Source organism: Diabrotica virgifera, chromosome 4 (genome assembly GCF_917563875.1).
Source record: "Diabrotica virgifera virgifera chromosome 4, PGI_DIABVI_V3a".
NCBI classification, from domain to species: Eukaryota; Metazoa; Arthropoda; class Insecta; order Coleoptera; family Chrysomelidae; genus Diabrotica; species Diabrotica virgifera.
In genome coordinates, this window is record NC_065446.1 from 117,106,723 (window position 1) to 117,120,462 (window position 13,740).

The 13,740-nt window shown below is 32.5% G+C and overlaps 1 protein-coding gene across 1 annotated transcript in view; it reads left to right on the forward strand.

Annotated features, from left to right (window-relative positions):
* The window catches only part of LOC114334179 (protein rhomboid-like), a 451,337-nt gene that overhangs the window by 20,471 nt on the left and 417,126 nt on the right, over window positions 1–13,740 (forward strand). Inside the window, exon 2 of the mRNA XM_050648374.1 lies at window positions 10,382–10,497. Within this exon, the coding sequence (XP_050504331.1) occupies window positions 10,404–10,497 (94 nt within the window). The 5' untranslated portion in view covers window positions 10,382–10,403. The remainder of the gene's footprint in view (window positions 1–10,381; window positions 10,498–13,740) is intronic.

The following is a 13,740-nucleotide window of genomic DNA, read 5'->3' on the forward strand; positions in this document are numbered from 1 at the left end:
AATCAACGAAAAACAGTGAAACTTTGAATTTTTTAGTACAAATATCTTCGAGATTATGGAAATGGCTTTAAAATGACGTATTACAAAGTTTGATATTAGGCAATCCAAACCACGTGACCTCTGGTTGGCACACAAACTAACAAAGAGGTTATGTTTGTATCTATTTTTCAATGATTTTTCATTGTTTATCGTCGTATTTTGTCTCTTTTGGATTCATTTGGATTTCGTTTCCTGTTTTTGTGAACTTTATAAACTTTACCACAATGCAAAGTGATTATTTAACCCGGCACCTGCCACGTGGCTTTGCAAGGCATCAACTGACACGTGGGGTGCTCACAGCACCCCTTAAAAATTGTCTGTGATCTACTTGTTTATAAACAAAATAATGTGTTGCTAATATATTATAAAAGTTAAAAAATAAAATTAAAAAGGTGTTATAAGCAAATTAGCACTAAAAGATTTTTAAATTGAAAACTTATTGGTACACTTTCCTGGTGACACCTCCAAGGCTTCTACAATATGCAAGCACATGGATGCTGCAGTGAAAACAAAGGGAAGGAATTCTACACTATGCAATTCACATGCCCCGCCTGCAGCTTGGTAAAGTTCCAACGGAAAATGCACCTGGTTACTCTACGGAGTAATACGACTATAAAATAAAAATGTATACCATTTTTATTTATTAGTTTTCGAGATATTTTCATTTTTCAATGGACCAGTAGCGTGACCACCCAAATCACCAGAATTTAATATACTGGACCGATTTTTTTGGTTACGTTATTAATGAAGTTTGTAAAATACCTCCAACAAGGGATGAGATGAAAAATAGAATACAAAGTGTATTTCGATATTACAAATGCTTCGTAGAGTAAGTAGCTCATTCAATGATCATTTTTAGGCATGCATAAATGTGTTAGGAGGTAATTTTGAACACCTTATGTAATTAAATATTAAAAATATTTTATTAAAAGTAGCTTCTAATTTTTTCAAACATGTTTTTTTGCAAAATGTATTACTGATAATTTATTTTTCGTTCTTTATTTGTTACATTGTTACATTTACATACAAGAGTAGTGTTTAATTATCTTCACAAAATATTGTATTTTGTGTTTGTGTGTTTTTTTGTAAAATTTATTACTATTTTTTTTCTTTATTTGTTACATTTACATAAAAAAGTAGTTTTTAATTGTAGTAATGGTTGTGTTTTTTTTGTAAAATATATTACTAATAAATTATTTTTATTTCTTTATTTGCTACACTGTTACATTGATTACCGGATTGATAATCAGTAATCTAAAGTTTCTACCTGATGATGGACTGATCGGTCCGAAAACGTTTGTGTGTTTTTTGTACTAAAGAGGTACCCACTTCAATCCAATTTGGATCATTTTAGATAAAAATTTTAATAAATTTATGTACCATCTACCTACAAGTGAAGTTTTACTTCCTTAGTAAGTTTTTTATTATGGTATACAGCCAATGAGAGGAATCTTTTCCTTTATATTGTAAAATAATTTGCTCTGAAAATTAAAAATATCTCGAAAACTAATAAATTTGGACATAGGGAATGTTACATAAAATTTAAAGTGCTGTAATGTTACTTTTCAATAATGATATAAAATACAGGGTGTTTCATTTAACATTACTGAGAAAATAATGTACTTGCGTTTTGACTCACCCTGTATTTGATATAAAGAAAATTAGCAATGTCAATAATTCTTGCAAATTTTGACAATAAATAAAAAAAGGCATTAATTAACCATTGCTGTTTTACCTATTTTTATTTATACAGGGAGTTGAACTTGTTACGATTTTCATACAAAATTGGTTATAACCTTGTAAATACCCTGTATAACATAACAAACCTTTATATTTTTGTAATGGAGAAGTTAAGAAGATTTCGAATATAAAATAAAATACAAGGTGTCTATTTAAAAAAAACATAAGTTTGGTCTGCCACTGTGTTATCGAACACCCTGTAACATTTTAACTAATTTTGTAATGTGAAGCTCAAAGTTGGCTATAATTTTTGTTATTCACTTTTATTGCTTTATATAACTATAGCGGATCTATTGAGCTTTACCCCACTAATCAATCACCCTGTAGAATAGTTTTTAGTTGGGCCGTTATATTATGCAAAATATAATAAATAAATTGGTCTAATTCATAATAGATCGTTATTTTGCATAAACAGTGACACGGCATTAATAATATAAACAGCAATAATATAAACTTAAACAGTTCCTTATTTCTGTTATGTTTTTTTGTACTATATGGGACTAACTTGAAAGTATTTTTTTCAATTACATGTAATTAATGGAATTTATTTATATTATTTTTTTTCTCGTCGCTATTTATAGTACAATTATTAAATAACAAATCTGCCAAATTTCACATTTATAACTTAAATAATAAGCATGTTATTTGGAAAAATAGCTGTAATTTTGGAAACCAAAATCTTTAAACGCGATTTCCCAAAAATCTACTGTTTTGAATTGTGCCTCTTTATTACTGAGGGTGCGATATTATAGGTTGAATTGCGTATAAGTTCAACCGAAGTTATAAAGGTTGGAAGAGGGATAGAGTATGCACCTGAAGTACACTTTCAATCATAATTTCTTGAGCATACTTTCAATCAGTAGTAACATGTTATACTTACGGAGTACATGGTTTATGAAAGATTGTTATTTTTTATAAATGATTCAATAAAATTGTGTTTTGACTAGGAAAGTTTTGGGGTAGTTCTGATTTCTTTCATTATATATGGATTGTGGGCTGCTGAATCCGAATATGAGGTTTGCGGACAAAATTTCTTGCCGGAACATTGATAAAATCGCGATAAAAGCAAAAAATTTCAGCTTTTTTCCACTTTTTTGCTCAAATCTCGAAAACTATTAACTTTTAGTAAATGGTCTGTTAACAGAATTAAAGTACTTAAAATTATCTACAAACATCACTATTTACTTTTTTTTCAGACGAACCGTTCGGTCTAAAGTACAAGTTGAAAATTGCCAATTTTTAACGGTGTCGGCAAAACCCACTTTTTACATTCCAAAATTTTATTTTTATTAGAATGCTGTCATTTGATAAATTTCTCCTAGTTTTCTGTACAAATAATAAATGTTAGTTCATAGGTATGGTATGTCTCTTGTGACAGCTTCCATGAGTCCATTCCGTCCTAAGAGGCCGGGAATGTCTCTGCTTTTCCCTTAGAGCCACAGAAGATCAGGCACAGATGAAGTCACAGTTTAAGTTGGTGTGAACATTTCCTTCGGATCTGTTATCTTGATTTCTGATATACCTTGAGGATTTGTCCTTTTAAAATGAATTAGTTGAACAGCTCCCTGACTTCCATAAACCTCAGGCGCGGGTTTCTTTTTTATCCGAGGAATGAATTGCTTAGGAGCTACTGCATGTCTTGATGCAATACAAGAAATGCCACATATGACGTGAAAAGTGTGGTATTCGTCGATTGTATGTACCTTAAAATCAGCGTTATCGTACACCTGCTGTGTAAAGCACGGCAGGTCAATTTTCTGCGGATCGCCTGCGAATGCTGACACTTCCAGGCGAACAGCTTCTGTATAGGATGAATAAAACCCCAAAGAGGAAACTACATCAACCTATTTTCTTGAGCCGTACTTTTTGTAGAGAAAACGGTCAACCCTGCAAGGAATGGTGAGACCAACTATCTGGGCCTGACTGCCGCTACAAGACTTTGAGCAAGCGCGTTGCTTATCTGGAAGTGTCAGCAGACGATCCGCAGAAAATTGACCAGCCGTTCTTTACACAGCAGGTGTACGAAAATGCTGATTTTATCCCTTTCTATGCCAGGCCTTAATTTGCATGTTGGTCCCTCAATCCCAAAGGTTTTTTCATGCTTAGAGTCCCATTGCCTTATATAGGGTGTCCCAAAAGTAGTGGAACGGTCGAATATTTCGCGAACTAAACATCGGATCGAAAAAATGAAAAATACGTGTTCAATAATTTTCAAAAATGACACCAAACACCAATCCCCACTACACCCTCTGGAGGTGGGGTGAGGGGTAACTTTAAAATCTCAAATAGAAATCCCCAGTTTTTCTTGCTTTGGATTCGTTACGTAAAAGTAGGCAACTTTTATCCAAGATATTTTTTCGAACTGTGGATAGATGGCGCCATAATTGGGAAAAACGATTTATCCTGATACCATAGGTAAATTATAGAAACGGTCTAATATCTCATGAAATACACTTCCAAATGAGAAACCAAAAAACAGATTTTTAATCTTTTTCGAAAACCTATCGAATAACATCAAACATGACCCTCCAACCCACCTGCTGGAGGTGGGGTGGGGGGTAACTTTAAAATCTTAAATATCAACCCCCACTGTGTATTTCAGATTCGGATTCGTCATAAAAAATTAAGCAACATTTATTCGAAACATTTTTTAAAATTTTTGATAGATGGCGCTAATAAATAGTATTTTTCCAATTAAAGCGCCATCTATTAACAATTCTAAAAAATGTTTCGAATAAATGTTGCTTAATTTTTCATGACGGATTCGAATCTGTAATAAAAAGTGGGGGTTGCTATTTAAGATTTTAAAGTTACCCCCCACCCCACCTCCAGGGGGTGGGTTGGAGGGTCACGTTTGGTGTTATTCGAAAGGTTTTCGAAAAATATTAAAAATCTGTTTTTTATTTTCTTATTTGGAAGTGCATTTCGTGAGATACTAGACCGTTTCTATAATTTACCTATGGTATCAGGATAAATCGTTTTTCCCAATTATAGCACCATCTATCCACAGTTCGAAAAAATGTCTTCAATAAAAGTTGCTTACTTTTACGTAACGAATTAAAATCTGCAAGAAAAACTGGGGGTTTCCATTTAAGATTTTAAAGTTACCCCCACCCCACCCCCTGGGGGTGCAGTAAGGGATTGGTGTTTGGTATCATTGGTTAGATTTTTGAAAATTATTGAACACGTATTTTACAGTTTTTCGATCCGATGTTTAGTTCGCGAAATATTCGACCGTTCTACTACTTTTGGGACACCTTGTATATACGTCGCATATAAATAAACAAATAAATGACCAAAACATGTTTTTAATGAGTTTTTTTTTAACCAACTTAAACGTTTTCTTTTCAAAAGAACTCATCAGAGAGCAAAACCAACTTGAAAAAATGTAACTAACTTAAAAAATAATGTAATGTACATTAACATTAACAGTTTTCTTTTGTGTGGTACTCCTCAAAACATGACACTACGCAAAGGCCGACTCCGCATCTTGCACACATGTATCTCGATTTGCTTCTTTTTTTTTGTCTTTTCTGTGGCTACAACCGCTTCACCTTCTAGCAGCTACCTATAAGCGTTGCCACCGGTGCTACAATATAGCATATATCTAAAATATGTGAACAAATATATACGGCAATGGGTCCGCATGACCTGTCTTTGGTGCCAACATTTTGAGGCTTTGGGAACAATAATCTAACATTTTCAGACATATTTCTACGGCATTGGGACACCAATGAGTCTAAAATTTTATAAGCAACGCATCGTTTCGGCTTTTTTAAATTGAGATCATAACACCTTGAACGTATATATACGGCAGCTAGGAATACAGACCCACTTTTTCAAAAACATATATATGCAGCGTTGGGACAGAAACGGTTAACGTACATACAATCGACGGATACCACACTTTTTACGTCATGGGTAGCATTTCTTGTATTGCACCAAAACATGCAATAGCTCCTAACCAATCCATTCCTCGGCTAAAAACTAAACCCGCACCCAGGGCCGTCTTAACCCGGGGGTGCAAGGGGTGCGAGGCACCCGGGCGCCAAGTGCAGTGGGCGCAAGCCGAACACTTGCTAAGCTCAAACTTGCGCATTTTGTCCTTAAAAAAACTATAGCTAAATATCAAAAACATACAAGTGCACTTTCGGTATTTTATACAAAGGCTATTAATGGAACACCTACGATATGGAAATGAAATATGAAACCCATTTAGATTATTCCGACAATGATTTCAAAAAGGTGACGTGTACACATTCCATGTCAAATCACTCAGGCAAAAACTTTTTGATCTCCGATTTTTCTGAAACTTGGTGTATAGCTTCAGCGGGACGTAAAAATAAGACATTTAAGGTCAAAAAGTTTTCCTTTTTTCTCAAAATGATATTTTATGCGATTTTACAGTGATTTGGTGTTTATTTAAAACAAATTTGCATTTTATATCGTAAAGTATCAATGGAAAAAAAGAATATTTTAATAAAAGGGACTCAAAAATGTCATTATATGGCATTATAACAAGTTATTTTGATTCAAAACAAGTTTTTGATCAAATTTTATAGTGTAGAAAACGTTAAATTACATTTTCCTCCATTCCCAAAATACATCATAATCGATTTGGCTGAAAATTTGTCCACAGATAGCCAAAACATAGGACTTAAAGTGGTTAGAAGGATTTGAATTATATTACAATACCAAAAAAGTTACATGTAATAATATCAGACTCAAAATTATATTAGTCCAGTCGGGATAGCATTTAACCTTGCATGCCGAGCTGCCCAAAATTTTATTTTTCTAATCTTTAGGGGGATCAATAGTAGGCTAAATTTAAAATCGCGAATGAATTCCTCCGTTACGTTAGCCGCCATCTTGATTTTAAAGGAGAACGGTTTTTGCTCAGTATCTCCGCCATTTTTGACTTTTCGACAAAAATGGTAGGAACTGAAATTGTTCCAAATAAATCGTATTTACAATTATTACAATTATTATTTAACAATTCTTGTTTTCGTGAGGTCAATATTTTCCGAGTTAATTGTACTTACTTGCAGTAGACGCCTATATTTTTGACTATGATATTGCATGTAACTTTTTTGATATTGTAATATAATTCAAATCCTTCTAACCACTTAAATTCCTATGTTTTGGCTATGTGTGGGCAAATTTTTAACCAAATCGATTATTATGTATTTTGGGAATAGAGGAAAATGTTAAAAACAGTATTTTAACGTTTTCTACACTATACAATTTGATCAAAAACTTGTTTTGAATCAAAATAACTTGTTATAATGCCATACAATGACATTTTTGAGTCCCTTCTATTAAAATATTATGTTTTCCATTGATACTTTACGATAGAAAATGCAAATTTGTTTAAATGAATACCAAATCACTGTAGGTAAAATCGCTTAAAATAACATTTTGAGAGAAAAAAAAGAAGACAATTAAATGTTTTATTTCTACATCCCGCAGATTCTATATACCAATTTTCAGACAAATCGGAGATCCAATAGTTTTTTTGATCCAAAATTGAGTGATGAAATGGACTCACCCGTACACTATTTTGACCAATATTGAATGTCGAGTGACAATGAATCACTATCTTATAAGATTTGAAATGTTGAGGGAACATAATTATAATTTTTCTTTCATGGAAAGTATATTGAGTTGGAGAAACTCCGAAGGAAACTTAAAAAACCACACAATGTTTAAATTTACAAAAAAAAAACTAGCGCTTGGAAATAGATCTGATATAGATGGTGTAGATCTATTCCATGAGTTAGAATTGTTACAAATATTTTTTTAAAATATACACACAACTCCACTCGATATTTTAAGTTATATGTATTCTAAAATAATTTACTCTCCGTTTTCCCAAATATTTCTACATGTTTAAGGATATATTTAACACTTCCACCTTCCAGTAACAATAGCTGAAGAAGAAAGGTTTTAATAAGTATAGAAAAGCAAGTAAAAATAGATATCACCGGAGCAATAAAAACTTTTGCCAACTTAAAAGCTAGAAAAGTTGACTTTGATAAACTTTAAAAAGTATGGTATAGTGTTATAAGATTAATCTCTTTTGAATACTGAAACCATGTTTTTTAATATACAAGGTGGGCCAAAGAAAACAGTCCACTCTAGATATTTGGCAGTAGTTATTAGATTTTAAGGAAATGCAGAAACATTTCGATTTTTATATTTATATTTCAATTTTTTGGCATATATTTCATACTGGTGACGTCATCCATTTGAGCGTGATGACGTAATCGATCATTTTTTTAATGGGAATAAGGGTCGTGCGTAGCTCATTTGAAAGGTTATTCAATTCCCTATTCAGTAATATAAACATTAATATCATTATTTATACAGGGTGGCCAAAAAATAATTTTTGAATTAAATTAATTGACGCAAAAAGAAGAATGTATGTAATTTATTTAACTCAAAATACATTGTACTGCTGTCAGAAAATAGAAAAAATGTTTATTTCACAAATAAAAATTTCTTTTCGCTTAAATGAAATCACAAACAGCTTCCCACATACCTCTTGGCAGTTTGAACATATAATTTAAGCGAAAAGCAATGCTTATTTACCAAATAAACATGTTTTTTCTATTTTCTGACAGCGATAGAATGTATTTTAAGTTAAATTAAATTACATGTATTCTTCTTTTTCTGCCAATTAATTTAATATAAAAATTATTTTTTTGTACACCCTGTATAAATAATGATATTAACAATAATCCACAAGGAAAAAGTTTTCCTGTGGGTGGCTGTATACCATATTATAATACAAAAAACCAATAAAATCCTTTATAAAAGGTATATATTTAAAATCCCTAAAAAGGGCTAAATCACAGAACTAGTTTTCGATTGGTTGACCAATCATCATCAGTGCTTACGTGATCTAACATGCTAACCACCAAAATACAATATTACAAAAATATGTGGGTAAAAACTCTTTAAAAGTAATCCGTCAAGGAAACATCGATGAAAAATACGAACTTAAGCATGGATGTTTAAAATATTCCATGAAATACGCTCTAGGTACCATCTGAGCTCTGATTCGACTTGTTCACATGATGACAGTATGGTAGCAAGTTATGGTAGCAAGATTTTAAATACATATATACCTTTTATAAAGGATTTTATTGGTTTTTTTAATGATATTAATGTTTATATTGCTGAATAGAGAATTGAACATCATTTCAAATGAGCTACCACACACGACCCCTATTCTCATTTAAACAAATCATCGATTACGTCATCACGCCCAGATGGATGACGTCACTAGTATGAAATTTATATCAAACAACTGTAATTTAAAAATAAAAATCGACCTGTTTCGGCATTTCCTTAAAATCTAATAACTACTGCCAAATATCGAGGTGGACTGATTTCTTTGGCCCACTCTGTATAAATAAAGAAAGCAAACATAATTAGTTTTAATTTTAGCGTACCTATAACCTATATAATCTTCTGACAAAAGGGGGCGCAAAGATGAGTCTTGCACCCCGGCGCCGTGTATGTTAAAGACGGCCCTGCCCGCACCTGAGGTTTATGGAAGTCAGAGAGCTGTTAAACTAATACATTTTGAAAGGACAAAACCTCAAGGTTTATCAGAAATCAAGATCCGAAAGAAATGTTCACACCAACTGAAACTGTGACTCGATCTGTGCCTGATCTTCTGTGGCTCTAACGGAAAAGCAGAGACATTCTCGGTATTTTAGGATGAAATGGATTCATGGAAGCTGTGAGAAGAGACATACCATATTCATATTATGAACTAACATTTATTATTTGTACAGAAAACTAGGAGAAATTTATCAAATGACAGTATTCTAATAAAAACTAAAGTTTTGGAATGTAAAAAGTGGGTTTTGCCAAGACCGTTAAAAATTGGCAATTTTCAACTTGCACTTTAGACCGAATGGTTCGTCTGAAAAAAAAAAGTAAATAGTGATATTTGTAAATAATTTTAAGTACTTTAATTTCTGTTAACAGACCATTTACTAAAAGTTAATAGTTTTCGAGATTTGAGCAAAAAAGCGGAAAAAAGCTGAAATTTTTCGATTTTCTTACGATGTTTTCAATGTTCCTTCAAGAAATTTTGTCCGCAAACCTCATATTCGGATTCAGCAGCCGAAAATCCATATATAATGAAAGAAATCAGAACTACCCCAAAACTTTCCCACTAGGGAGCTCGTAGAGTACAAATTGACTGAATCAAAAGTTTAATTCATAATATGACAATTTGTTAGTATCATAATTAAAGTGTATTAAAAATATTACAATTAATTTATAATAATGGTTTTTACTTCTGTCGGCATTCCCCCGAGTGCCAGTTTTTTAAAATTATTTATGTACATTACCTCTTCAGTGGGTGCGTTCGGACGACCATAGCGGCTGGCGGTCAGCAGAAATCGGCTGAGTGGTTGTATCCAGCCGTGATAGGGAAAGCTTAGTAAATCTCTCAGCGGCTGGCTTCCAGCGGTGACGTCTGACAGCTACTGCTGGCTCAGCTTTCCAGCCGCTGTGGTCGTCCGAACGCACCCACTGACTCGAACTGCAGAACAAAGAAAGTAATTTATGTACCTCTTTCCAGGTTCTTCGAAGAATCTTAGAATATGCTTTCACATTCAGCATGGCCACATCGTTTGTCACCCTATACTCTTCAGCGTATCACAGCGACATTAGTCCATGCCCAGTCAGAAGAATCAGGTAAGTTTAAAAAGATCATAAAGATCCAAGTGATCCAAGATCCCGATTACTGATCCGGGTCTTTTAAATGATGCAGATCCGCTGATGATTGTATTCAAGAAGATCCGTATTTCGGATCATACGTTTAATTTCTTCTTCTTCCTACTTTATAAATAGGTTCAATACCTGTTTTACTTCGGTTTTTAGCCTCAATTGACATTGTCTGACCATCTTTTCCTCGGTCGTCCCAATGATCTTCCATTTGGCGATTTGTCTCTTGCTATTCGTACTACTCTATTTTCTGTCATTCTTTCTATGTACTGATTCCATTCTATTTTTCTTCTTTTGGTCCACATGTTTATTTCTTCTATACCACATCTCGCTCGTATTTCCTCACTTCTTACTCTGTCACTTAGAGTTTGGTTTGTTATTTTTCGTAAGACTTTCATTTCTGCTGTTTCCAGCAGTCTTTGTGTTTCGCCGTATCTGCTCTTGTTTCCGCTGTGTACGTCATTATCGGTCTTATTGTTGATTTATATATCCTGCTTTTCGTTTCCATTGTGAGGTATTTGTTTCTCCACATTGTGTTGTTGAGACATCCTGGTGCTCTGTTCGCCATGTTCACTTGTTTTTGTACTTCTTCTTCCACTTTTCCTTAGCTTGACAGTTTTATTCCCAATAGTCTAAGATCCGAATAGGAGGTCAAAATGTACCCATCTGCTTGCCGGATAAAAAATTTTTTTATTAAATTTCGTACATAGACAAATATTTCTAGCATGGGTTGCCTATCAAAATCGTGTCATAGCTATCCTTAAGGGGGGCCGAAGGGGTTGAAATCAATATTCCAAACACATTTTTTTAAAGTATGGTAGAATTATTTTATTTTTAAATTAAATAGGCATATTCAGTACAATTCATAGATTACTCAAGAAAAAATTCAAGGAAAAATACTGAAAAATAAGCCAACGGTGGCAAATTTTTAAAAGACACCTCAAAATATAATGAATTTTGCGGTTGACATCAGAACTCATCATTGAATCATGGTAAACAAAACATTCAAAAAGATTTTATTAGCCTATGAGTTTCTCGAGGTAAAGCTGTCAAGTTTTTTTAGTTTTATCTAATTTTGACTTTTTGATACCACTCAGAAGTCAAAACAACGAATTTTTTTTTGTAAAAAGGATGAAAATTAATATATTTATTATTGTTAAACAAAAAATAAGCATACAAACAAAAAATATCTCGGCAGCTTTACTTCACGGAATGTCTAAAGAAAATATATACAAAATTCCAGATTGGTTGGTCAAGTAGATTTTGAGTTACAATGTCTACAGCCTTTGAAAAAAGAAGTTTTGAGGAGAGCGCGTTTAAAGTATTGTCAACTTTTATTTTAAATTTCTTTTTTGTCTTTCAAATCGTAAAATGATGCACACCGGAATATCTTTTTGAATCGCGAAGTAATTTACAAAAGAAAATAAAAACAGCTGCTGACCGTTGTTCATTACGTTTAAGCGTGCTGGCGCGAACATGCTGCAAATCGAGTCGAAGCTAGGGCTATTTAACACTATCTCCCTACCTCCCTACCTTCGACTCGTTTTATAGCAAGTTCGTGCCAACGCGCTTGAGCGTAGTGAGAAACGGTCAACAGATGTTCTTATTTTCTTTTGTAAATTACTCCGCAATTTAAAAACGTATTTCGGTGTGCATCACTTTACCATTTGACAGAAAAAAAGAAATTGAAAATAAAAGTTGACAATACTTTAAATGCGTTTTTCTCAAAACTGCTTTTTTCAGGCTGTAGACATTGTAACTCAAAAACTACTTGACCAACTCACCTGGAATTTTGTATATATTTTTTTAGACATTCTTTGAGGTAACGCTGTCAAGATATTTTTGTTTTATGATTATTTTTTGTTTAACAATAATAAATATTTTGATTTTCACCCTTTTTTCTAGTTTGTGTTTGAATGTTTAGATTTCTGAGTGATATCAAAAAGTCAAAATTAGACAAAACAAAAAAAAACTTGACAGTGTACCTCAAAAAACTCATAAGCTAATAATTTTTTTTGAATTTTTAGTTTACTATGATTCAATGATGAGTTCTGATGTCCACAGCAAAATTCATTATATTTTGAGGTGTCTTTTAAAAATTTGCCACCCTTAGCTTATTTTTCAGTATTTTTCCTTGATTTTTTTCTTGAGTAATCTATGAATTGTACTGAATAAGCCTATTTGATTTAAATATAAATTACTAAGGTTCTAAGTGCCACCAAAGTGGTTAAAAACATTGAATAACAACAGGCTCATTTTGCCCCCTTATTTTTTATTTATTGCTATATTGCAGAGAGGGTAATACTTAAAGACATTTTTAACTAGTCGTATATTATACAAAATTCAATTATATTTATTTTATTTCTGTACGACTTTGTTCCAAAAAGAATCGTTTTAAAGTTATAAGCAAAGAAAGTAGAAAACAATCGATGTTTTTCGAAATTTTTAAATATTTTAATTTTTTTATTAATGTTCCGGGCATATTTGAGAACATTGAAGTTGTCACCTAACTTTATCTACAAAAATGCGAATGAAACCTCTCATATCCAATATGCAGGGGGTCCCGAAAAGAATGGTCTAAAATTATACCACACATTCTGGGGTCAAAAATAGTTCGGTTGAACCTAACTTACCTTAGTACAAATGTGCTCATGAAAAAAGTTACAGCCCTTTGAAGTTACAAAATGAAAATCGATTTTTTTCAATATATCGAAAACTCTCAGAGATTTTTTATTGAAAACGGGCATTTATCATTCTAATGGCAGGACCATCTTAAAACAAAATTATAGTGAAATTTGTCCACCCCATAAAAAATTTATGGGGATTTTGTTCCCTTAAACCCCCCCAAACTTTTTTGTACGTTCCAATTAATTCATTATTGTGGTACCATTAGTTGAACACAACGTTTTTAAAATTTTTTTGCCTCTTAGTATTTTTTCGATAAGCCAGTTTTTATCGAGATGCGGCTTCCTTTTTACTATATTTACATAAAAAATTTATGGGGTTTTTTTTCCTTTAAACCCCCCAAATGTTTGTGTACGTTCCAATTAAACTATTATTGTGGTACCATTAGTTAAACGCAGTGTTTTTAAAACTTTTTTGCCTCTAAGTCTTTTTTTGATAAGTCAACTTTTATCGAGATGTGGCTTCTTTTTCAAAATGTACCAAAAAATTTAAGTTATAAATAAATTTTCAGATTATTAACAGGTGTCT